The following is a 25,938-nucleotide window of genomic DNA, read 5'->3' as shown; positions in this document are numbered from 1 at the left end:
GATTCTTTCCTCAGAAATTTCAATGCTCATATTTCACCTTACTTAGAGAATTCAGTTTTATCCCAAGTTGAAAATTTCTCCCAAACTGATGACTCAAAATGTTTTAGTTTTTTAGATAATTCTGTAAATACATCTTTATTTTGGAAATTATATTTTGACGGGTCTAAATCCAATGAGGGCAGCAGGAGCAGGATGCGTTCTGATTAGCCCGGACGGGAACAAGATTATGCTCACATGCAGACTTGAGTTCGATTGCACGAACAACACAGCGGAGTACGAAGCCTTGGTTCAAGGCCTATACAAAGCAATCGGATTGAACGTTAAGTATCTTCAAGTCTTTGGAGATTCTGAGATCGTCGTAAAACAGGTACGTAACACCATACATTGCCTGTCAAGTCATTTAAAGCACTATCAATCATTAGTTCAAGATCTCACTTCACATTTCATAGCATTCAACATCTCGTCAATTCCAAGGATTCAAAACGCGAGCGCAGACCTGTTAGCTAACGTAGCCTCTAGACTTATTCCTTCCGAAGATTTTAGTCCTGATAGGTTTTCAATAGAATTAATCTTTAGACCATCCATCCCTGACAACATCACCAATTGGAGAGTATTCAACGACGATCCTGACATCGTAAATTTCCTTACTTCTGAAGGATCCTACTCAAACTAGATAATCGACGAAGACTGTCATGATCACCAAATACAACAAAGTAGCACTGACAATGCTATACCGAAATCAGTGGTCAAGTTAGAAGATTTATATGATTTGAAAAGTCAGTTTAAAAGGTCCGCTAATGCTAAACTTTACAGTTCTACCCTGAACTATGAATTAGTAAACCTAGGGACCGATCAGAAGCCACAAACGTTAACCTAGGCCACGGCCTAGCCCCTGAAGAGAAATCAGCATATATCCATCTTCTAAGATAGTACAAAAACGTTTTTTCCTGGAATTACGATGAGCTGAAGACTTACAACACCTCTATCATTCAGCATACTATCCCTATGATTGACAATGAAAAACCTGTCCAGCAGAAGCTCAGAAAAATACACCCTAACTTAGAAAATCAGATAAAAACTGAGCTTAATAAGTTGTTGAGAGCCAGAATAATTTTCCCCGTCAGGCATTCCGAATGGGTATCCAATATGGTACTCGCTAGGAAGAAAAACGGAGACATTAGAATCTGTATCGATTTCCGAAATCTCAACAAAGCCTGTCAGAAAGATAACTTTCCCCTCCCACCTATGGAACAAATATTGCAGGCAGTAGCAGGCTCAAAATTAATGTCTTTCCTGGATGGATTTTCAGGATACAATCAAGTACTGGTGCATCCCGATGACCAGTTAAAGACTACGTTCCGAACCAAAGGGGCACTTATGCATATCGGAAGATGCCATTTGGTCTTATCAATGCCGGAGCTACCTTTCAGAGAGCCATGGATATCGCGTTTAAAAGGGTTAGTCAACAAATCGGTAGTGATTTACCTGGACGATATAACAGTGTACTCCAAGAACCGAAGCGACCACCTCAAAGATCTGAAACAAATCTTTCAAAGATGTTTAAGGTATGGGATCTCACTTAACCCGAAGAAATCTTTTTTCGCATTAAGTGAAGGGAAATTGCTAGGATTCATAGTGTCAAAATCTGGTATTCACATTGAACCTGACAGAATCAAAGAAATTTCCGAGATATCCATGCCCCATAACAAAAAGACCATGCAATCCTTCCTTGGACAGATCAATTTTGTCAAAAGATTTGTCCCGGATTTTTCACATATTATTTCTCCCTTACAAAATATGATAAAAAACAATTCAAACTTCAAATGGGGTCTAGATGAGCACGAAGCATTCAACTTAATCAAACAAGCTATCATCAACGCTCCATCTTTAGCAACCCCAAATTTTTCAGAACCTTTTGTCTTATACACGTTTGCCTCAGAGAAATCTTATGCTGTGATTTTAACTCAAGCGAATCAAGAAAAGGCGGAAGCTCCAATCGCATTCTTTAGCTCGAACTTACAAGGTGCTGAACTTAATTACTCAGACGTAGAGAAACAGGCATATGCCGTTTTCAAAGCGATCAAATATTTCAGACCTTTCTTGCTAAAAGCCCATACCAAAGTCATAGTACCATTCCCAGCGGTAAGAAACCTCCTGATACGGAAGGACGTGGGCGAAAAGAGAGCGAATTGGATCACTGCCTTACAAGAGTACGATCTTGAGATCAAACCAGCACACATCGTGAGAGGTCAAGGCTTCTGCAAGATGTTAGCTGGAGCATCACAAACTCCTGAGAACTCGTCTGAAGAGGTACACACGTATGAGGTAAGCCTAAATGACGCAGAATCATTATATGCTAACACCATTTATTTTCTTAAGGACGGGTATGCTCCATTTCACCTGGATCACACCAAGAAGAGAGCCCTGAGATTGAAAGCTAAACAATACCAGCTCATAAATGATTTTCTGTTTAAAAGAAATTACGATTATGTGCTTCTTAGATGTCTTGAGAAAACTGAAGCCGAAAAGGTTTTGCGGGAACTTCACGATGGACCAGTAGGTGGACACTATGCTGGAGAAGCCACCGCCCATAAAATCTTGCGTGTAGGATATTACTAGCCCACGCTGTTCAAAGACTCATACAACTACGTAAGGAAATGCCAAGTCTGCCAGACTGCTGCAGGGAAACAAAAGAAGTCATCCATGCCACTGCAGCCAGTTAACATTGAGCAACCGTTCAGTCAATGGGGCCTGGACATAATAGGTGAGATCGTTCCTCACTCTTCTAAACAGCATAGGTATATCCTCACGGCAACTGACTATTTTACCAAATGGGTAGAAGCAGTTCCTCTCAAGACAACTAATTCTAAAAACATTATTGAATTCATAGATCAGTTTATCATCACTAGGTTTGGATTGCCAACGACCTTAATGTTTGATAATGCATCATATTTTTCTGGAAATGCAATGACTGAGTTTGCGCTCAAAAGAGGGTTCAAACTGAAGTATTCTGCCAACTACTATCCGCAAGGTAACGAGTTGGCCGAATCAACAAACAAGAACCGAATTAGGATTATTAAAAAGACAGTCGACCAAAACCAAAAGAATTGGCACAAAGCGCTGGTAAATGCCTTATGGGCAGATAGAATTACAAAGAAAGCTTCTATCGGCACTTCTCCCTTTAATTTAGTTTATGGGAGAGAAGCAGTTCTTCCTACTCACCTAGTCATTCCCTCTTTGTCTTTAGTTAAATACATCGATGAAGTACCTACTTCTTCCTTACAATTAAGACAAATGGAAATAACCAAACTAGAAGAACAACGAGAACAAGCTAGGAAAACCCATGCTCATCACCAAGCGCTAATAAAATCCTCTTTTGACTCAAACATAATGACCAGAAAAAACTTTTAGATGGGAGATTTAGTTTTAAAATGGGATAAGGCTCATGAAGAAAAGGGCAAACATACGAAATTCCAGAAGCTGTGGCTTGGTCCTTTTCAGATTGTAGAGGTCATAGGCCCATCGACTTTTGTGTTGCAGGATTTAACAGGCAGGAGAGATTCTCTGCCTGTGAATGGACAAATTCTCAAAATATATTTTCCATAGAAGAGAATTCTTCTAATTTTTGTAGGATAGATTTAATTTTTAGTTTTTATTTTGTTTTGTTTTTTTTTCTTTTCTTTTTATGAATAAAACCGGTTGTAAATGATCATTTAAAAGGATTCATGAAAGAGCACGCCAATTCTCTATCAGATTTTGATTTCGCTTGTACAAATAGCAAAATTTTTTAAAAATCTGAATTTTATTATTGACAAATAGAGTTAACTTCACCTTGATTACGATGCTAGTTTCAACCTCTAAAAAACTTTGACGAAAGCAACCTTTGGTAAAGAATTGTTTTGTATCAGCACAATGAAAGGTATCATCAATAATAAAATAAGTATTCTCTGCAAAACTGTTGTTTTCAAAAACTCTATTATTGTCGTCCAGAGCTTTCTTAAGGAAAAACAATGACTTCCTCCCTGCTAAAAGGAAATTGCAGCATTCAGAGAAACAATCCAAGGAAAACACTATATCTCAAAGAATAAGAGGTCTCATCACGAGTCGGCTTATCATGATCACAGATATTATAACTTGCTGACTTTGCCAATACTGTCTATCAAAACAGGGCAACGACTTAAGATTGTTGCAATCAAAAGACAAGAGGTCTCATCACGAGCCGGCTTGTTCAGCAAAAGTGTAAATCAAGTGAATGACTGTGTCATAATTTGGCCACCAAACCAAGACATTGTTCTTTAGAGAATTAAAAAAGGAAAAGTGTGTCAAAAAAGGATTTTTCTGGAATGTTGCGAGTAACCTCAAGCAGGAAAAAGGATCATTGCTGGATAACATGGTAACCCTGTCGAGGCTATGAACGCTTGCAGGCAGCAGAGGCTCTACCTACGACAAATGAGCATACTTTTAAACCAGTACGCAGAAAAGACCTTATTTTATCTTTAATCAAGACCAAGTAATGTCTGGTGCGAATGCAAGAAAAAGCCTGAGGAAGCAAGCAATTGGGATATAAAAAAGGTTGAGACAAAGTATCATTGACGAGGTGAGGGGTAATCTACTCTATCTGTCCATAACAAAATTTAGACATATAAAAATTTTGCTGTTTCGGAAGTGAACGGTCAATAGAAAAGCAGAGATAACTGTTTCTTCACAGTGAATCACCATTGTTGTGGTCACCAACAACCACCCTCTTTGTTTGATATTAGTAATAACATCAAGCAAAGGGGGACCCTTAACCAAAAAATCCAAAAAAATATTTTGTTTAAAAAATATTTTGTATTAACTCCCTAAGAGCTATATCGCGTCGCAAAGGTAGAGACAAGCGTTTTCCCAAAGCACATAAATACACTGAAAAAGAGCGACGCGAGAACCCATCGCATCGCGTGCATTAAAAGTGCTCAAAAAGGGAAAACCTAAGGAATCGCTGACGGCCGATATGCGACGTCGCACGTCGTAATGTCACATAAGCAGCACAGAGTGATAAAGCGAAAATCTTGCGATCTTGCGATCTGCGATCATACAAAACTGCGATCTGCGATATTGACAGTTTGCGATAACACTTAATGACGTCGCAGTCCTCGATACTGTGATTCCAATCGCAGAAAGGGCTCATCGCAGGAATTCTCCGACATAAACGGTAAACCCAAAATTGAGCGCGCACCTTAAGGGAAATTAATGATCGCATGCTTCAGTATCCAAGAATGATTGTATCGCGTTTTTCGAAGAGTCAAATCATGATGAGTGTCAGAATTATGCATTCATTAGAACTTAATGCTTTCATGTCAATCTTTTCGTCATTTCTCTTCTTCTTTGCGTAAACTGCAAGACAGGCAACTGATATAAATCTATATGCAGGAAACATCTAAGGAAAAGAGGAAAGCGCCAATGGGGTAACAGAGAGAAGATGCCTCCGCAAATGGATGCCGCATGCAGCAGGACCGCGGATTCCAGAGTATCACCCAACAGGCGCTGATGAAAATAGACTATCTAAGACTCAGAGTCAAAGGCACACAAAAGCAGCGTGTTTGCAAAAGATCTTGAAGCTCAGACTGGGTAAAGCAAAAGGAGAAACGCAAAGGAAGGAGGACGGTCCAGAAAAGCCTGGAACAAAGAACGGAAGCAATTCTCGATACAGGGGGTTGTCCATACAGCACGACTCCTAAGTCATTGAGTCATTCGCACGACCGGAAATCGAAATAGCAACAACAAAATCAGTTTGAAAGGAACCTGGGTTGTACTAAGTGTACGCACAGCGAATACACCCAGCTAGAGAAAGGTTTTCGAAAATATCTTCTAGTCTGTCAGAAAGAGGTGCCAGCTCTTGTCATTTCTAATTATCAAGCTCGAACAAAAGGAAAGGACAACCAACCGACTCTTTCAGGGCGAACAACGCATTGCTTACAGCACTAAGGAGCAGATACAGAAACGGTTAGAAATTAGATTTGATTTTTAGAAATAAATTTGCTTTTAGTAAAAGGGCGTTCATTTGAAGCCGTTCCCTAAATTTGTGTAATTAAGATTAATTAGTTAGTAGTATTTAACCCTTCTCATGGCATTTGGAGAAGGGTCCGGAAATCTGTCAAAAAACTTGTCCTCAGAACATGCACTTTTGCACCCTCGGAGGGGGTTTTTGATGAATGGATGGATCGAGATTTATTTATGTTTGCATTTTAATGTCTGTCACTGATGTTGCACTTCTGTACTCTTAGCAGATATTAGAACAAGTAGAAATAAATCGTTGTTGCTTGAAGTTTATTAGTGAAATCAGTCATAAATGGTACTTTTATCTCTTGACTAATTTCTGCTTATATTCCTAAAGTGATATGCAGCTGAGTTCTTTATATGTTGATGTATGAATGTGTGTATTACCATTTGGCACTTCTGTACGGCGGAGTCATTTATTTGTGCTTGACATATGAATAACTAATTATGCGATATGTTGTTCACAACTGTTTTGCCTAACTTTTTATGCAAGATGGTTTATCTTAATGGATTTCTATTCTTATGATAGCTGAATGATCTTTATTACCAGCTATTGTTCGAAATCTTTTTAGATTGCATAATAGAAGAAAAATATCCCGGGTTAGCGTAGATTAGATGTATTGTTTGTCATTAGATTACAATAGCATAGAGTTAGTTTAGAAGTTAGAATTAAATTAGCTTAAAATACCCCTAGATCAATACCATCAAACTCTACACACACACACACCCCTCACATTGGGAAATTGGTCCCATTACCCCCAGTCGGACCCGCTACACCAAACGGGCACGGAGCCGCCAACCAGGTTCCCGACCGGGTGGGTATCCCCCTTGTTGTTGACCCGATTTCGGGGCCCTCAACAGAATCATGGAATTTGTGTCAAACAATCGCTGGATACAGACAAAACCTCTTCAATCGCATTGCTTTAAACCATAGTTACCATTCAGATTCGAATTCCATACGATAAGGTAAAAATTTGAATAAGAAATTTTCAATTCGAACAAAATTCAACATCATACATCTTAAAGGTTAACAAATATGTGGTTTTCTTTCTATAACAACCATTGCTTTTGCTCATTTCTTTCCATTAATTTTTAAATTTAAATAATTTATATTAATTTTGACAAATATAAACAATTTTAAAATTACAATTCACCAAAAAAAAACATATTTCACTCCTCCCTCCAAAAAATTATTTTATTTTCAAAATTTGAAACTTTAATGTAAATCTAAATATGAAATATTGAAAAGATATAAAATTTCATCTTATATAAACCTATTAAAAATTTAAATTATTAAATTTAATAATTAAATATTAAATATATAAAATTTCTTTAATATAAATATATTTTTAAAATTTCAATTAATTTTCATTACACATAGAATTTTTTGACTTCACAACTCACATTTTGCTATCAGGCGGCCATTTATTTTGGCTTTAGCGGCCAAGGGTTTAACCATGTGGATATAGCATAATCTCTCAACCGAATTTCCTTATAGGCACACAATAAATTATTCCTGTAAACCTATAGGTTGTATGTATAGCCATATCTGTTATTTCCAGTTTCGGAGGCACAATAGATCCAAACTCTGTGTGTAGTGATCTGCTCTGGTCTGCAAACATGGGTCGCGCTATTCGTGCACAGAGAAAAGGAGCAGGTTCCATGCTCAGATTCCACACCCATCATAGGAAGAGACCTGCACATTTGGGAAGCCTCGACTATGGCAAGCATAATGGGTACATTAGGGTAATTTTCACGGACGTAATGCATGACCCTGGCCGCAACGCTCCCCTCTGCAAAGTGACCTTCGGGCACCCATTCCATTACAAGCATAAAAAAAAAGCTCTTATTAGTTACCGAAGGTATTTACACGGGACAGTTTGTTTATTGCGGAAAGAAGGCCATTTTGACTGTGGGTAACTTGTTGCCTTTGAGATCTATTTTGGAGGGAGCCATGTCTGCAACATGGAACAGAATATCGGCAATTGGGGTTCGTTTGCTAGGGCTTTGGAGACTAAGACATCGTCGTCAGCCACAATATTGATAACGACACTACCAAGGTGAAGCTTCCCTCTAGAGCCCTATTCTAATTTAAAAGAAGAAAATCCTAGAAGTTGTATTCTATTTTAAAGAATTTGTTCATCATTTTTACTTTTATATGAAAATCTTAAAAATCCTATTCTATTTCAAAGAATGAAAAATCCTGGAAACACTATTCTTAGATAGAATAGACCACGCCTATTTCCCTAGAAACCCTATTTTCAGATAAAATAGACCATGTTAGGGCCATTCATTTCGCCTTTTCAATCCTATTATACATAAATCTATAACCACCAATTACTCGGCAAGTGTTAGACAGTAAGGAGTGGTATGACCATTAATGTAACAAAGTGCACAAGAAGGTGGAATTTGGGATTAAGGAGGTATGTACGAGAATATGTGTGAGCAAATCGAAAGTTAGAAACATCGATCTATATTTCAAGGGGCCTAATAATGTTGACACTAGCTTTATCTTGATACTAAATTCATAAGTTTCCGACAGAGGCAGTGCAGTGGTAGAAGAAAAGAGCGGCGGTGTGATGGATTTTCCTGTATCTTTCAGGAGGATATTTACTGAGGTTGAATCGGGGGAGGGGCTGATGGCTTTTATTTTAAGCAAAGCTGTCAGGAATCCTAGGCCAGGACCCATCCAGGTCTAGCTTTTTCAAGAAATCAACACAGGTGCCAGAAATCTGTATTAATCTTATGAAGATAGATGAGTCCTTGGACCTTATCTAGACCGAAGCAAGTATGGGTATTTCCCCTCCGAAAATAACTCAGCGGCTTTGCAAAAACATAATTTGGAAGCTATAGGGAAGGGTTCAAATTTCTCTATTGAGCCAATTTATGTATTAAAAATTTCTACATCCTTCTCAAAATGAGACAAATTTATGGATTAAAAATTTCTACATCCTTCTCAAAATGGATTTTCAAAGGTCTGTAGTTTTAGAGAATCGACACAGGCGCCAAAAATCTGTATTAATATTAAGCATATAGATGAACCCTTATCTAGACCGAGGGAAGTATGTGTATTTACCATCGGAAAATACCTCGGCGGTTTTGCAAAAACATAACTTGGAAGCTATCGGGAGGGATTGCGATTTCCCTTATTGGCCAAATTTATGGATCAAAAACATCCACATGCTTCTCAAAATGGATTTCAAAGGTTCGTGGTTCCTCTGTAAGGAGGGGCTCTCGTTTTAGTATTGGATCATTGGGTTTGATTTGAGAATGATTTGTCCATACGCTCTCTAGTTGGGATCAGATTTGAATACCTCGGTTTCAAATTTCAGAACATATATTATTTTAAGCTGTCAGAGGCTGGGGGGGTTCAAATTACCAAAGACATTGTTTAAGCTCAAAAGCCAGGGAGATCGAGCTTTCCCTTGCATGAAATATTTGTTGTCTTAGCGATTTTTGCATCCTTCTCAAATATAAGATGGCAAAAGGACCTCGGTAGGCCAGGACTCTTATGCAGTATTGGATATTTGATCCAAAATTGGATGTACCCATAAACACTCTAGTCTGAATCAGATTGTAGTACCACCCTTTCCTTAGAACTTTCGAATTGTAAGGATGACGTTCTTCTAACCAGTTGGCTTTATTAAGCCAACTAGGATAACGATGGAAGTTGGAACACAAGTTGAATTCCTTTTCTAGATATGTGCAAACATTGATCTAAACGAAGAAAGCCTATCATCAAGAATTACTCTTTTCCTCAGAGAAAAGAGGCATCCTGATAAACTGCAGTATCAGAGAATTTTGTGAGCATGACCATATGGAGTTCAAATGCCCAAAAGGATGAGGAAGGAATATCGAAGCTTTAGGTAAAGGGAAGCTTTCAAACTTTCAGCCACACAAACCCAAAAAAAAACTAAGTGGATTTAGAAGGACAAAGATAACGTCGAAGCCCAGAAAGATTCCAAGACCTGGAAACATTAACAGAATATGGGTTGTCGAAACCTCTGGGCTTCTAAAAGCACTAACAGGGTGAAGCTTCCCTCTTTAAATTAGAATAGGGCTTCTAATTGAAAACCCTATCAAAAAGTTGACCAGAAAGCACCAATTTATCCGACATCTCCTTGATTGAAGGGTCATATAATATGAAAGTTTGCCCCTTTTATTTCTTATTTAACTTAAATTCAATTTAAATTTAATCGAACATTATAATTCCTTTCTTTTAAGGAATAAATTTTTAACCAACATTATTGCAGTTCCAAGTGGTAAAAAACTATCAATGATGCATAGACGTGTTCCACCAAAGGGATTCAGAAATTGTGTATGGGTGCTACGTTTTGCCAATGGATCACAATGTTTGTGCCCTGCACCTACGATTGAGTAAAGAAGGTTCGGCTGGGGAATTTTAGGTACATTCGATTTCAGGAAAATAATAATAATTACATTCGTGATTTCTAATAGTATTGGGTGTACTTCTCGGTTTTGATGAGTTCTTTAAATTTCATAATCCATTGCTTTCTAATTTTCAGAGTATTTCTGAATAGTCTATTAAATTAGTTTAACTTTTGACACATGAACTAAATTTTCTTTTGAGTCTTCAACCTTTTAACAGTTTTTTGTGAAGATATTTTTATATTATCTTAAATTTTGATATATTTGACAAAAAATTTGTCATGGTATTCATCTATTTTTCAAGGTTCTTTTATAAAAAATTTATGCTGATATATTTGATGAAAACATGGTTTAAGATATTTATGTCCAAGAATTCAAAAACAGATAAGGAATTGATGCCTCTGCCTTCAACGATGCCTTTTATCCGGTGGTTCCTCTACAGTTGATGCCTCCACTTCTACCCATGGCTCCCTGTAAACTATGTCGACTGAAGCTCGACTATCTATATCTACTGCCCATGATTCTGCTGCCTGTGCAGCCATATCTGCCCATCATTCCATCAGTTGTTTCGCTGGAAATCAGTGACAACGAAAAAGCTAGCAACACGTCCAACAACAATTTTCGTATTATATTATGTTTTATGTTGATTCTATGAAAATAATATATTATCATTTTACTCTTTTTTACGTTTCTTGGTGATCATTTTTCTTTTCTCAATTATTTTCGCCCTCTGTTCATCTGTGAAAATTTACCAGTCAGTTTGCCCTTTTTTGAGAATGAACTTAATAATTACAAATAAATACATGTTCCCTTTTTTGAGAATGAACTTAATAATTACAAATAAACACATGTTCTAAACAAGTCTAAAATATCTCTTTAGATAAATAAATATTCTAGAGTGAAGAGATTTAATGAATAACAATATAGATAATAGAACATGAAAAATAAATAGTACAAAATATCCGAAGAGATGCATTACCACATATTACCCATATTTCTTACTACTAAGAAGAAGAAACGATTATAATGGGTTGATAATTTAAAAAGAAAAGAAACGAGTAATATGGCATTCGATCATGCATAAGGGCATGTATTGTAAGAAACATCGCACAAATTTTATTTCGTCTGGCATGAAATATATACAATGTCTTCAACCTAATACAATGATAAAATGGCAAGAATCCCACTAAGGGAAGGAAAAAGTCCTGTAATAATTTAAACGAGAAAAGATTTTAACAGTAGGGTCAATATCACTTTATAAAAGAGTTCTTATGTACTGATAATTTCCAACAGAAGTAAGGGATTAAAATTCTTTCTTATAGGGTTATTTTATAAAGATAATAAGTGACAAAAATTTCCATTGTAGGAACAAATCCTGAGTTAAAAGTCAGCTAAAATTAAGAATACTCTTAGAGACATAATTATTTAGCTAACTAGTTGTAATCTTTATTAATACAAATACTTAGGCATTGTAATAAGGAGAAGGTTTGGAAAGCTAGTTTGGAAGCTTATCCATATGGAGGCTTGATTAAACCAATTAAAATAACCCCAAGCACTCAAACCATAATGATGCATGAAAACCCTAGAGAAGGGGATTGGCCTCATGGTTGAGAATCCTAGAAATAAACAAACAACTTGTAAGGAGTCGAAGAACGTCTTCATAAGTATCTTATCCAATGTAGCAAAAGCAGAAATGGTTTCTCTATAGGGAGAGGTCACGGTGGTATCCAGCACGTGTCCAAGCAACTCACTGAAGAGCTTCCCCAACTAGACAACTTCACATGAGGCCATACTCATAGCTACGTATTCGGCCTCAGCAGTGCTCAAAGCAACCGACTTCTGCTTCCTGCTCATCTAAGACATCGAAGTAGAACCCAAAGAGAAACAACACCCAGAAGTGCTTTTGTGATCCACCATACTGCCTGCCCAATCAACATCAGAATAACGTGTAAGGTAAAAAATAAGTTAAATGAGAAGAATTCATATAAAAAAGTCATTATCTAAAATAGTATCAAATAGAACCATCGTAAACAAGTCGAGTGTGTTTAGTGGAAGGAACCAAATATACCTTGGGAAAAATACAAGTCCAATACATGGTGTCCTACCCTATAATTAGAATGAATAACAACAAATTAAGAAGAAGAAATTATAGCATTATTTAAAAATTGAACAAATTGTTGATTTTATTTTACCAAGTTTACATGAAACATGTGTTTTGGAGTTAAGTTTTACATTGTGTATTTGTTTGTCTTTGGTTTTGCTGCTTTTTGATGCATAATGTAACATGTTTTCTATGTGTGAAAGCATAATCACAAGCTTCAAACAAGTTAACAAGCTTTAGCTAGGATGTTTAGAAGTTGTATTCTCCACCTAGGTTTGAATCTTGCTTTTGACATGTGCTCCTTGTGGGCTATTTGACTCTGCAAGGAACCATTTCATGTGGATGGGGCCAAGAACAATCCTTGGGTGACTTTGATGGATTAGATTATGACTAGTCAGCCACATAGCCAAGAATTGACTCCACAAATATGCTGATACATATTATTTTTTCAAATAGATCGTGGAGTAAACACTGCAAGAAAAATGAGCAATAGGAAAAGGTCAAATAAAGCCCTATCTTAGCTTTACACATACATTTAACCAGTTAGAAGAACATTTACATGAGTAATAGAAGAATCAGCTTACATAACCTTATTGGAAGTGCCATGCCCATAATCTTGATGAATAACAGATATGCAAGGTGGCATGTAAGAAAAATGGAGTTCAAAATAAGAGAACATGATCTGATGTGGTGCTTTGTCTTACCTTATAACACCATGAATAGAAAAAACAACATAGTCAACATCAACAGATTTATTTAAATGACTTTAAGCTAGAATATTTGGTAGTGGAAACATGAGAATGAGGAGTGGGACTGCTTAACTTTTATCATGATTCCATAGATCTATGTTATCTGAATGGGAATATTAGAAAGAAAAAATAATTATTTTAATGATTCTTAAAATTTATAGGAAACATGTTAATCACACTTTACAGGTCACTTGGGGTCTTATTTTCAGATTGTATGTTGAATCTCGGTTCTATGTTGAATTTCAATTTTGTTATATGACGGGAGGGATAACTCTAATTGTCTCATTTTTCAGGGTGAAGATTCCCTCTGGAGCTAAGAAGATTGTGTCAAGTGGTTGTACAGCTATGATTGGTCAAGTTGATGGAGGTGGAAGAACAAAAAAACCAATGCTTAAGGCTCACAATGCATACCACAAATACAGGGTCAAAAGAAACTGTTGGCCCAAGGTTCGTGGCGTGGCGATGAATCGAGTTGGGCATCCTCATGGTGGAGGTAATCATCAACGTATTGGTCATGCTAGTACTGTACGTTGGGATGCACCACCAGGGAAAAATGTTGGGCTTATTGCTACCAGAAGACCCTGTGGATGCATTGGGTGTTATCTTATTCTAAACAACCATTTCATATATTTTCTGGCTAATTATGAACTCAAAATTCTGTTTTATTTCATTTTAATATTGCATGCCTGAATCCTTTATATATAGCAGAAGCATGGCCCATGTCAATCTCTAGTTGTTCCTCTGGGGCTTAGCCTTATGTCTTTCTAACTTTCATGTTCTAGATGTGTAATCCCAAAGAGGTTGCATCAGAAGAGTACAATGAGTTTTACAAGAAGGCATTCAATGAATTTCTAGATCCTTTGACATACACTCACTTCACAACGGAGGTATGGCCTTTTGGATAGATGTATAGAGATCTTTAATAAAGAAAATTTCTCCTTTTGGTTCACGTAATCGGTGTATGAAAGATTATTACAACAAATTGCCCCATACTGTCTGAATTCAGGGTGAAGTAGAGTTTAGAAGTGTCCTTTACATCCCTGGTATGGCTCCCCTAAGCACTGAGGATATAATGCATCCAAAGACTAAGAGCATTCGTCTATATGTCAAGCGTGTTTTTATTTCTGATGACTTTAATGGTGAATTGGTAAGTTGTATTGATTGTCTTTTTTGCAACTACTTCACTCCTGGAATGTTTCCTCCAAAAATTATAGTCTCATTTGAGGGTATCTGGTGCTTATGTTGAACAAAATATGTTCTACCTGTATGTAGTTTCCACGCTAGCTGAGCTTTGTTAAAGGTGTTTTCGATTCAAATGATCTTCTTCTTGAATCTTAATGTCTCCAGGGAGATCCTTCAAGAAAGCCGCATTGTAAGTTCCTCATTCACACCTTCCTTTTCAAATATGCCATTGTATGACGTTAAATTATAAGATTTAATATGCAGTTTAGTTGGTACTTTTTTGAATAATATTGATATGCAAGCATTAATATGAGCTTCTATGTTGGAAATATTTTGGTTTCCAAGTATTTCGTGGGTTTAAAGAAGAAAAATATGGATTGTGTCTTTATGTTTGATTTAGTTGTAGATGGTAAATGTTTTGTTCTGGAGCTAGGTAGGGATTTTATATTGCTGTTACATCAAGTCATATGCCATTTGAAGTTTCAACGAGTCTAACTACAAGATATTGTGATTATTTGCTTTCATGTCTTTAGCAGTAGTAAATGTTTGATGCAATGGCATTTCGGTTGAACATTTGTCTAATTAAGTTTAGTTGTGACTAAATCCTTGAATGTGCATGTCAGGTTCGTATAATGAAGATGCGTCTTGTACAGAAGACATTTGATATGATTCAGGGCATTGTGCAAAGTGAGAATAAAGATGTAAGTCCACAACCTGTAAATTTAGAGGAAAGTTATTAACCGTGTCATGGCCCAAGAAATATTGTTATGCTATCCTACTTTCCACCTTAAATTCAATGTGAGGTTCTCATTAAACACTATCTATTTGAATGGAGTTATGTTTCATAGATTAGTAGAATCCAGTTAATATCTATGCCATAATTTGAGTTGTTTATAGATTCCTTACATCTTTATGTTCTTGAACTTTCTTCTCAGAAATGGAAATCATGTTTTGTGACAGTAATGTTGATTGATTCTTGTCAGCTTAATGAAACTGAAGTATTATTGCATTGTCTTTTGTCATATTCTTTGATGTTGATTGAGCGAATGCATTTTGAAGCTTCTGTAAAAGGAATTTACATTATTTTGGATTATTAATGCAGGATTACAAGAACTTCTGGGAGAACTTTGGAAAGTATATCAAATTGGGCTGTATCGAAGACTCAAATAATCATAAACGGATTGCTCCTCTTTTACGATTCTTCTCATCCATGCATGAGGAGATGATTAGCTTGGATTATTATATTGAAAACATGACTGAAAAACAAAATGGTATTTTTTATATTGCTTCAGATAGCATTAAAAGTGCCAGGAGTGCACCATTTTTGGAAAAAAAATTTCAGAAGGATATTGAGGTATGATTTTACTTTTCCACATAAATGACTTATATATTTCATGTACCTTGATAGTACATACAAAGTGACAACTGCATTGTACTGTGTTGCTTTACAGGTCCTCTATCTCGTAGACCCAATTGATGAGGTCGCTATTAAAAATCTTCAGACATACAAAGACAAAAAATTTGTTGATATTAGAAAAGAAGACCTGGACCTAGGTAAGTAATTTGTATGTTGTATTGATATACTTGATGATGGAACACAATAACTAGAGTCTGGGAAGTTCTATACAGTCTGTCTCATTCTGAAGAAGCATGCCAATGAATGTGGTAGAAAATTATCCATGAATAAGAGCAACTCTCTGACCAACAGTTGCAGAAGAAACATGACCCTAAATGAAGCAAAATTTGTCAATTTCATTTCTGACATCAGAGAAAACTATGTTTTGTACATCTTGAGTGCGCCTAATAGTTGATAACATGTGCTTCCTTGTAAGAGGTCACTAGTTCAAAGTCAAACCACAGGGGGTTAGAGTATGTACACCTCAGTAGACTTTAGCAGTCAAATCACTGCATGGAGATGGGTCACTTGTCCCACAAACAAGGGGGTTTCATACATCTTAAAATTAGATTATTATTATAATTTTCATCCTCTGCTTTCGAGTGATCATTAATTTTGCTTGCAAGTAGATCTATTATTTTCAGAGGAGAATAGACATGCATGTCTAGATTGGATGTTTTGAGTACATAATTGCTGTCTTTTTTATATTTTCAAAGAGAACATGCATGCATGTCTGGATTGGATATTTTTAGAACAAAATTGCTGTCTTTTTTATTTTAAATCTTTTTTTTTTTTCTTGTCCACATTTATTCATATGGTCTAAGTCCTATGTTTTGTCTGATTGAGTACGTGTTATGAAAAATATTGAACTTCAAAAGAAGTGAGCTTGGTTTTATCTTTTCTTTTGTGTGCTTGCATGCCCACATCACATGCTCACAGGTATCTTCATGTCCTCTTTGGGCACCAATGGCTCACTATTTCTTGCAGCATAATTTATTCTTACCTGCAGACAAAGGTTGTGTAAGAGTCCTTGGTGTCCAGTGCAACATTCTTCATTGCTGGGACCTTGTACCATGTCCTCAGCAACAAACCTGCAATGGTTGGTCAGTACATAACCAAGGCATACACATACATGCAGAACCTCTATCATATGAACATACATCATTTACACATCCTATCCCTAGCTGTTCTGACCAATGAAGAGGCTTGCTTTCACACAAATACAAACACAGTTTCACTCAGAAATATTTCTTTCTTTTCTCTAATACACATATCATATCCTCATGCACACATATTGATCACTGATATTCCCCCTCTTGGCCTCTCAATGCACATTCAAGCATCTGGCTCTCAGTAGGAACATTCATAGGTATTACAGGGAGAAATATGTTGTTGTTATTGATATGCATATAATTACTAATACTATCGATTTGTTGTGTGTCTGAGCACTCTCTTCCTCCATGGAGTATACTATTTAACACCTCTATTATACTTCATGCACTCAATCCCTCTTCAGAGGCATCACAACCTTTATTATTATCCTTGTACAACTATCTCTAAAATTTTTGGAGACTGTGCTAGGCCAATGACAATGGCAGGCAGTGGTCTTTGCCTTTGCAGCCTCTTTTGTATTTTAACCTCTTTTGTTTGTGTTGCCGCAAAATCTATCAGGTCTTGGAGAGGGGTACCCTACAAGGAATGCACTAGACTAAGTGACAACAATAGTGTGGCGGCCCATTGTCACCACAACCAAAACTCCCTGCTCATTATGGATTTTCACCAATGGGAGGAGTCCCTATATATAATAAGTCACCTAATAGGTGTTCTAAGCTTGGAGGTGTAAGGTGACAAAGAGGCCTCCAAGGGAAAGGCACAATTTAGGCATAAGGCATCAAGAGGAAGAAGTTCGCTTTCCTTGAAAAGGCCAAATTAGGGCAACATAAGACCTAGGGTTTGATTTTTTTAGGTTGAGAGTTGGGATGACTAAAGGTCAAGATGCCAAGAAAGGGCTTCCTACAACATATTCCAACAAGGTTAAGGCACACGAAACCCTCAAGAGGCCCCCAAGTTGAAGCTATAACTAAAATAGGGTTTACACTAGGGAAAATATCTAGGGTAAGGGAGATTATTCATAAAAATAGAATGAATGCCCACCAAGGGGAATGATTTTGTGGCAACCACTCAACCCTCGATGTTTAGACTTTCCATGACCAAAATTCCCTCTCCTTGTCACTGAGAGCCCTAGTTGGTTGCTTGGCCATTCAGAGGACCAAGATAGGTAAGAGAGAGAAAGTAAACTTAATGGATGAAAATTGACTTTATCACCAAATAAGGATGGGCGATGCCTAGTCCTAGTGTTGATGGAGTGTATGGATTCATTAGGTTGGCTAAAACTTGTAAAGGAGTAAGGATATTTTGATGCCCTAACATCATAACCCTAAGTATTTTCTTTATGTGGGACCAAAATTCACTTGGGAGAGCTAATGTAAGATCACCAAGGGGCTTTCCATTCACATATCATACAATGAGTAATGCATGCAATAATATGAATTAGCATCCACAAAGTTGATACTAAACAAAATTAAGGCACAATATTTAATCTAGATCACTGATTTATTCTATATATTAGACATGAAATCAATTTTTTTCAATAAAAGAGCACTTGCAAGACAATATGCATGTACAATCCAATCATTGATCCAAGGCAACTTCTCCAAAGACAAGAATATAGCTCCAATACAAAGTATTCTCCATAGATCACATCTATCCAATAGGAAAAGAGGCTCAAATTCTCAAGTAGAGACGCTGAATTCACAAGTGATGATGATGAAAAATGAAAAAATCCTTTCCTTTATTTATATCAAGAGGACAAGTATAATTTTTAGTCTAAAAGCCCCTAAAAGGCAAGTAAAATCATAATGATGCATTGGGTTACAAGTCAACCCATATAGCTTAGACAATAAAGCAAATGAGAGCCCACATGTGTGAGCAGTGAGGCCTCAAAAGGCTGGTGTCATCCAATAAATGAGCTCCATGTGGCATGCGTTGAGGCTTTTGGGTGGCAAGTGTGGTGTAAAAGCCTTTAAAAATCATTATTTGAATGTTTTCCCTCAAATATCCATCAATATCACTCTGCGGTTCCTAGAATTATCATTTGAGGGTTGGCATTTTGATATTCTTTTTATTTTATTTTGTGGCCATGATATGCTCTTTCTTTTTCTTTTAGCTACATCAACCTCTTAGGGTAAAGTTTCGGGCCCAACCTAGGTATGTAGATGTATGGGTGTCAAATCTCAGAAAACTAAGGGTCAATGGAACTTGAAGAATGGAGGTGGAACATGGGCTTGTAATGTAAGATGAAAAGTGGAAAGTATGGAATAGGGATAAATGGAACAATGTTATCTCAATCAACCCCACCTATACCCATTGGGCCATTAGGGGAGGCCCCATTGGACTAAGATCAAAGATTAACCCCCCCCCCCCATTTAAGGTGAGGGAACAAGATCACAGTCAAATCCCCTCTTTCTTCCAGGTCATCCTACAACACATATAAAATGCCCAAATACAAACAAGAATAAGCACCAAATTGCAAAATGAATAAATTAGCCTTTGATTGGAAGCAAACCTTCGCTCATGTGTTTTCGTTGGATGGGTGAGAATGTATATGACTAATGCAAGTGGTGGGGATACAATGTCAGATTGTCAGCTAGTGGTGGCTATTAGTGGCTACATGGTTGGTCGGATGGATGTGAAGATTGGGAGAATTTTTTTCTCCTATAGGGGCACCCACTTTGGTGGGTAATGTTAGTTTTTGTAGCATCAGATGGTGTTCTAGTCTCTGAAGTTGTCAGAGAGGCTAAGAAACACTAGGACTCCATAACCCAGAAAAAGTTTTAGGAAAATCCACCTAGAAGTGCCTTAATTAAGTTAATTAATCAGTAATTAAATTTTTCCTAAGTCTTAGGGAAAATGATTAATTAACAGTAATTAATTCAGGAAGGTGAGATTTTTCTAGAAACTCACATTGATCGACTAGGAAATAATCTTAGTCATTGATTAAGTTTTAATCTTGGCCATTGGAGTCCCAACTAGAGATTATAGGAAGAAGTCGATGGGTAAATGGAGGAATACACTTGAGATTGATTTCCTTGGGTAGTTTGACTTTCTAGAGAGCAACAATTGTTTGCTAGTAGAGTTCGAGTCAAAGAAGGGAAGCAGGGACAGAGAGAGGTAAAGACAGTGAGTTCGGAGGAAACTTTATAGATCCTGAGAGTAGCTTGCAGAGACACAGAGATAGCCACAGAGAGGATGACACAAGTGCTGCGCATACGTCTCTAGAGGGAAATTCAATTTAGCTAGAGGAAGGGTCGTTGCAAGTGCTAGTGGCCGAAAGAAATTCCAAAGGGCCAAGCCAGAGGCTTCCAGACCAATGACAATCAGTTAGAAACTAATCGGAGGTAGTTCCAGGCCAGCAAGTTTCAGGCATGCGTAGAGTTGGTGTAGGGCCTGTGCAGAGGCGTTGGAGAGCTAGTTCGATTGGCTTGATTGAGCCAGGATTGCTTGTGGGGATGAAAAAATTTCCTCACAATATTTTTACCAACATTTTTCTTTGTAGCATTAGCAAATTTCAACATCGAGTTGTACTCGAAATTTCTCACTGTTGCTTAATAATAAAAACCTTCCGCTGCTGCACCGGTTTTCCCAAGTTGGGTTTTTCTGGGGACTTTTGTCGAAAAATAACGATGTTATAATTGTGTATGTTAGTATTTTCTCAGTTTCCAGTTTATCTTCCACAATGTTTAATTTTGTGAAGATTGCAGTGTGATTAATTCGTTGTTACCGTAGCAATAAACTACTAAAGTGATTAACAATTAGAAGAATTAATTTTGGTTGCCGCAATAGAATTTCAGTTGTGAAATTTTCGTAGGTAATAGCTTGTAGAGTGGAATTTCTTTTATCTTTGTCTCCCTCGTCGCATCTGGTTTTGTGTAACTATTGAAATGACTCATGGAAGTTTTCCTTATTACCTCTATGACTCCTTTGTGCTCAGTTACCTAAAAAAGATGGTGGTACAGGACATAGAGAATGAATTTGGTACTGGTTGGTCGGTTAAGAAGATAAAATTGCAAATGTTGCTCAACTGTAAGAGGTTTCGTTGCAACCAAACAAGAAAAATTAAAAAAATGCCTCAAGATCAAACACTGAAACAAAGACCATTTGACATACCTTTTAAATTATGGAAAGAACTTGTAAAATCATATGAGAAGTTGGATGCACAAAGAAAGGTCCGCGATGAAAGCATTCAGGGATTGAATTTTTCATTAAACATTATTTAGAATGTATTAATACTTATAAGTATCTTAAACGTGTATTTGTGTGAAAATAAATTGAATTGGTTTATGTTTAAGGACAAGGCATCCAAGGCGAGGTTAACCAAGACAAAAGTCACTCATCGTAGTGGCCAGAAAGGTTTAAAAGCACTGATAACAACCTTTGTAAGTATATTAAACATTTGATATTTTTTTAATAAAATTTGTACTAGAAGAAAGTCATTGTTATCTAATTTCTCCCTATTTACTGAATGGCAGGAACTAAAATATGGAAGACCTCCAAATCATTTGGAAAAGGAGGCACTGCAGCAAAAGAGATGGGTTGAATTTGTTGTTTGGATGGACTCTATGGTATGTAATCTTAGTTGGATTTCCAATATACTTTTGAACTGTATTTTCATTTTATTTTTTAGTACTATTAGATATTATATCTTACCTCATTTTATGGTTAGCATTGTATAACAAAAATATGCGTTGTGTTATGTAATTAATACTAACATGTAATATTGATTTTTTTGCCAGAATACTATAGGTAATGATTGCCAAGACGATGATCACGATGATGATCCAAACTATGCTCAACATATATCAGGAGATGATGAGGATGAGGATGATGGTGGTGAAGGAGGAGATGATGATGACAGTTGTGGTGTTGGTGATGATGTGGAAGAGACTAATAAGGATGGTCAAGATGATCATGAGGATGATCTTGGCGGTGGTAGCTAGGCATGCACATGCATTGTTTTTGATGAAGAAATTATTGTGTAGAATGACATTGTTATGTTTAGATGGGTGTTGTGAATTTACCCTATATCAATGAAACATTTTGATGTGATAATCATACGATGAGTTTGATTTGATTAAATATGATGATGATATTATTATTATTATATTTTTATTTGATTTATATATTGGAAAGTATCATCATTATTTTGATAGAGAATTATAATGTATGGTGATATTACCATCTTTGGATGTATGTTGTTAATTTATCATAGAATAATTATATTCATGAAATATTTTGATCTGTTAATCATATTTGAATTTTAGTTGTTTTGATTAAATATAATACTGATCTTATTAGTATTATGTTGCTATTTTATACATGTGTTGAAAATTGTCAATGAATCATTGTATATGATGACATTGTTATTTTCTTGGATGGATGTTGTCAATTTCCCTTAAATTTCTTTACAAATGATTTTGAATTGTGATATCTTCTTTAATGATATCTAGAAACTATGATATATTTCACTATGCAATTGAAATTAGTAAAATGAATCTATAAAGGCGGTCATATATGTAAAGAAAAATATACAACTAGATGTAAAATAAGATGCAAAGTTGAGTGCTAAAAAGAAGCAAAAAATGTTACAAATTAAGATGCCAAATGATGATGCAAATAATGGTTTAAATTTGGGATGCAAACTTGGGCGCAAAAAAGGAAAAAGAAAGGATGTAAGAAAAGACATAAAACAAGATGCAAAATGGAGCTGAAAAAAGGTGAAACCAAGGATGCCATATTGGATGTAAAAAATGATGCATAATCAGATGCAAATTTAGGCTCAAACTTAGACACAAAATTATATACAAATGTGGACACAAAATGAGGCAAAAAAAGATGCAAATTTGGATGGTGAAAATGATGTAAAACTAGACACAAAAAAAATACAAAATTGGATGAAAAAGTGGGCGTAAATAATGGTGCAACATTGGACACATAAGTAGACACAAAAAATGGTGCAAAAATGGGCATAAAAATAGCTCAAAATTGAATGCAAAAAATAATGCAAAACTTGGTGCAAAAACAAATACAAAAGTAGACGTAAAAAATGGCTTTAAATTGAATGTACCATTAGACACAAAATAAGATGCAAAGGTGGACACAACACATGACTCAACATAAGATGCAAATATAAATGCAAATTTGGATGCTTAAAATGATGTAACATTGGATGCAAGAAATGGTGTTAAAAACGATGCAAAATTGGATGCAACAAATGACGCAAAATATGGTGCAAAATGGGATGGGAAAAATGGAGACAAATCAAACGTAAAAGTGGACGTAAAAAATGGTCCAAAAAAAGATGCACAGATGGGGACAAAAATGGATGCAAAATTTGGTGCTAAATCAAATTCAACACATGGTGCAAAGATAGGCACCAAAGATGGTGCAAAAATAGGTACAAAACTAGAAGCAAAAACTAGTATAAGACTAGATGCAAACCCTGGCGTAAGACTATATGAAAAAACTGACACAAAATGGATGTAGAAAAAGACGTTAAATTGGATGCAAAATATGATGTAAACTTGATGCAAATGATGGCGCAAAAATGGAAGCAAAGAATGACACAAAATAGGAATCAAAAGACGATAAAAAATAGATGCAAAAAATGACACAAAACTAGAAGCAAAACCTATCATAAAATAAGATGCAAATCTTGGTTCAAAATTTGACGCAAAAAATGATGCATAGTTTGGTGTAAAAAATGATGCAAAATCTAGCGTGAAAAAGGATGCAAAATCAGGCGCCAAAAAGGACGCTTTAAAAATTGTACAATAGAGCCAGGTTTAGCGCCAGGTTGCTCATCACAATTACAAAAAAAATGCACTAAAATCTGGCGCAAAATCTGGCGCAAATCGCTGGTTTTGTTGTAGTGAAAATGTTTGTTTCCTTCCTCCTATCATGCACAGGAAACTATTCTCTATTCATTTTTCCTAAGGCACAACCATCACAATTTAACTGAATATTACGAAAGATAGGGAGTCCCTCGACCATACCTTTCTTTTGCAATAACATGAGGTCCTGCAAATTCAAATGACCGAACCTCCGATGCCAGAGTTGTTCGGTTGTCGATCCTCCTGCAACCATGGCTTACTTTGGTATTCTTTTTGCATCCAGTCTGTATAGGCTTCCAACTCGCATGCCTGTTGCAACTATTTCATTCCTGCAATCCTTTATCACACAATGAGTCTTGAAGAACTCGACTTGCATATCTTGATCAGCCATCATGGATACAGATATCAGATTTTTCTTAATTCGAGGTACATATAAAACATTTGTAAGGTGACTAATTTTTCCATTTGGTAACTTAACTAAAATCACCCCATGACCTTTCATCTCGTATCCACTATCATCTCCTAGATATATTTTTGATCCATTTATACTTTCTTCAAGACTATCAAAAAATTCCTTTTTACCTGTCATGTGAGAGGATGCTCCGGAATCGACATACCAAATATCATCTTCATTAGATGCTGAAAGGGCACAGTCGACTGTGAACAGTCGAAATTCATCTTCTTCTTCAACAAAGTATCCTATGTGCTTTGCATTTGCCTGCCTCCTCTTTGCATCATTAGCCTGCTTCTTATAACATTCACTCTGTATATGACCTTTATTTCCACAATAATAACATTTCTTTTCAGAATGATTTGCAAGCATACCTTTATGAGAATGCAGATTCTTATGTGATGTTCCTCCTTTCTGCTTTGATTGCTGCTATGACTGCTTTCCTTTGGATGATCGTCGTTTCGCCATCAGCGCAAGATCATCACTTTCGGGGTTCAAGTTCTGCCGCCGCTCCTCCTCTTGCTGCAAGATCCCAGTGGGATCATCAAATGTGGGCACTTTCTCCCTTGCCGACACTCCAGTGATGAACGTTTGAAAATCATCACGCATCCTGTTCATTGTGATTGCAACAAGATCTTCATCAGACACCGCCACTCCGATGGCCCCCAATCCGTCTTTCACATCTTTAATTCGCGCAACAAATGCAGTAGCAGTCTCCCTTTTGTCCATCCTCATTGAAAATAGCTTGCTTTTAAGTGCCAATACTCGGCTTATATTCTGGGTCTCATACAGACTTTTGATTTTCGTCTAGATGTCCACGGACGTTTTACAGTCTCTGATGTGTGCAATAACATTGTCCTTCACAGACATCTTCAACAAGACTTTGGCCTTGTTCTCTCGTTTTTCCCAATCTTGCTCCTGTGGCCCTCCGTTCGGCTTCTGCTCATCGCCTGTAACTATGGACCAAGCATGCGCTCCCTCGAGCAAGGCCTGGATATTAAACTTCCAATTCGTGAAGTTAGATCCATTAAGTTTACCAGACTAGTTAAGGTAAGATTCCATCGTATTACTCATTCTGAATCTACCCAAAAAAAAAAAAACACTACCTGTCAGATCGATTTGTCACCTCTGCCACCGATCTACAGTGTCTGGAAATCCCGCTCCAACGAGCAAATTCAGCGTTTCCAATACAGCCGAAGAATTGATCTGATCAAAATTGATCTGATCTGCCTCTCCCAGATAGATCTGCAACTTCGCCAATCTGCACCCCTTGCAAACCGCCAAACAAAGTTGAGGCTTCCCGCAGATCCCCTTGAAGGAAGATTGGCTCGTCCTCAATCAGCATTTTCCTGAGCGAAAAATCCCCTTTCTGTCGGCGCTTTCCCGAGCGGAAAATCTGCGCCAATCAAAAATCAGTTAGAGTATTTTTGCTGGTGCAATTAATCCGTAAAATTCCGCGCCAATTGGATGTTCTGGCACTCTAGCGCGATTAATCCCAAAAAATCCGCTCCAATTTCCCTCCTGGCGCTTCTGTCAGCGCAAAAAACGCGCCAATATCCTTTCTCCTCAGAAAAAAAATATTCGAGTCTGAGCCAGGTGTTCTGCAGTCCACCTGCTCAATTGAGCACAGAGCTCTTGTGTACACGTTACCACAAAGGCACTTCAAGCCTCACAGGCAAGTCTAC

The 25,938-nt window shown here is 36.8% G+C and overlaps 1 protein-coding gene across 6 annotated transcripts; it reads left to right on the top strand.

Moving 5' to 3' along the window:
* The first annotated feature begins 7,515 nt into the window (after window positions 1–7,515).
* LOC149187891 (heat shock protein 90-5, chloroplastic-like) lies at window positions 7,516–22,094 on the top strand. 6 transcript variants are annotated; one of them, XR_016255793.1, is made up of 9 exons: window positions 7,522–8,096; window positions 13,569–13,768; window positions 14,548–14,647; window positions 15,081–15,158; window positions 15,560–15,811; window positions 15,909–16,011; window positions 21,262–21,348; window positions 21,442–21,534; window positions 21,706–22,094. XR_016255793.1 is itself a non-coding variant. In XM_089411485.1 (8 exons), the coding sequence occupies exons 3-7, from the start codon at window positions 14,591–14,593 to the stop codon at window positions 21,507–21,509; spliced, it is 558 nt and encodes a 185-aa protein (XP_089267611.1). In that variant the 5' UTR covers window positions 7,519–8,096; window positions 13,569–13,768; window positions 14,548–14,590; the 3' UTR covers window positions 21,510–21,534; window positions 21,706–22,094. The 6 variants fall into 6 exon arrangements, 5 of the variants coding, with proteins under 5 accessions (XP_089267615.1, XP_089267613.1, XP_089267611.1 ...); XM_089411485.1 differs by lacking the exon at window positions 21,262–21,348 and having other exon boundaries at window positions 7,519–8,096; XM_089411489.1 differs by lacking the exons at window positions 15,909–16,011; window positions 21,262–21,348; window positions 21,442–21,534; window positions 21,706–22,094 and adding exons at window positions 14,058–14,162; window positions 14,282–14,422 and having other exon boundaries at window positions 7,516–8,096; window positions 14,623–14,647; window positions 15,560–15,652.
* The last annotated feature ends 3,844 nt before the right edge of the window (window positions 22,095–25,938 follow it).

Source organism: Pinus tabuliformis, chromosome 3_1 (assembly GCF_031772625.1).
Source record: "Pinus tabuliformis cultivar Carrire ecotype Pingquan chromosome 3_1, CPIR1, whole genome shotgun sequence".
In the NCBI taxonomy this organism is placed as follows: domain Eukaryota; kingdom Viridiplantae; phylum Streptophyta; class Pinopsida; order Pinales; family Pinaceae; genus Pinus; species Pinus tabuliformis.
Note: the sequence above shows the minus strand (reverse complement) of the source record. Positions and strands in the feature narration are given on the sequence as shown.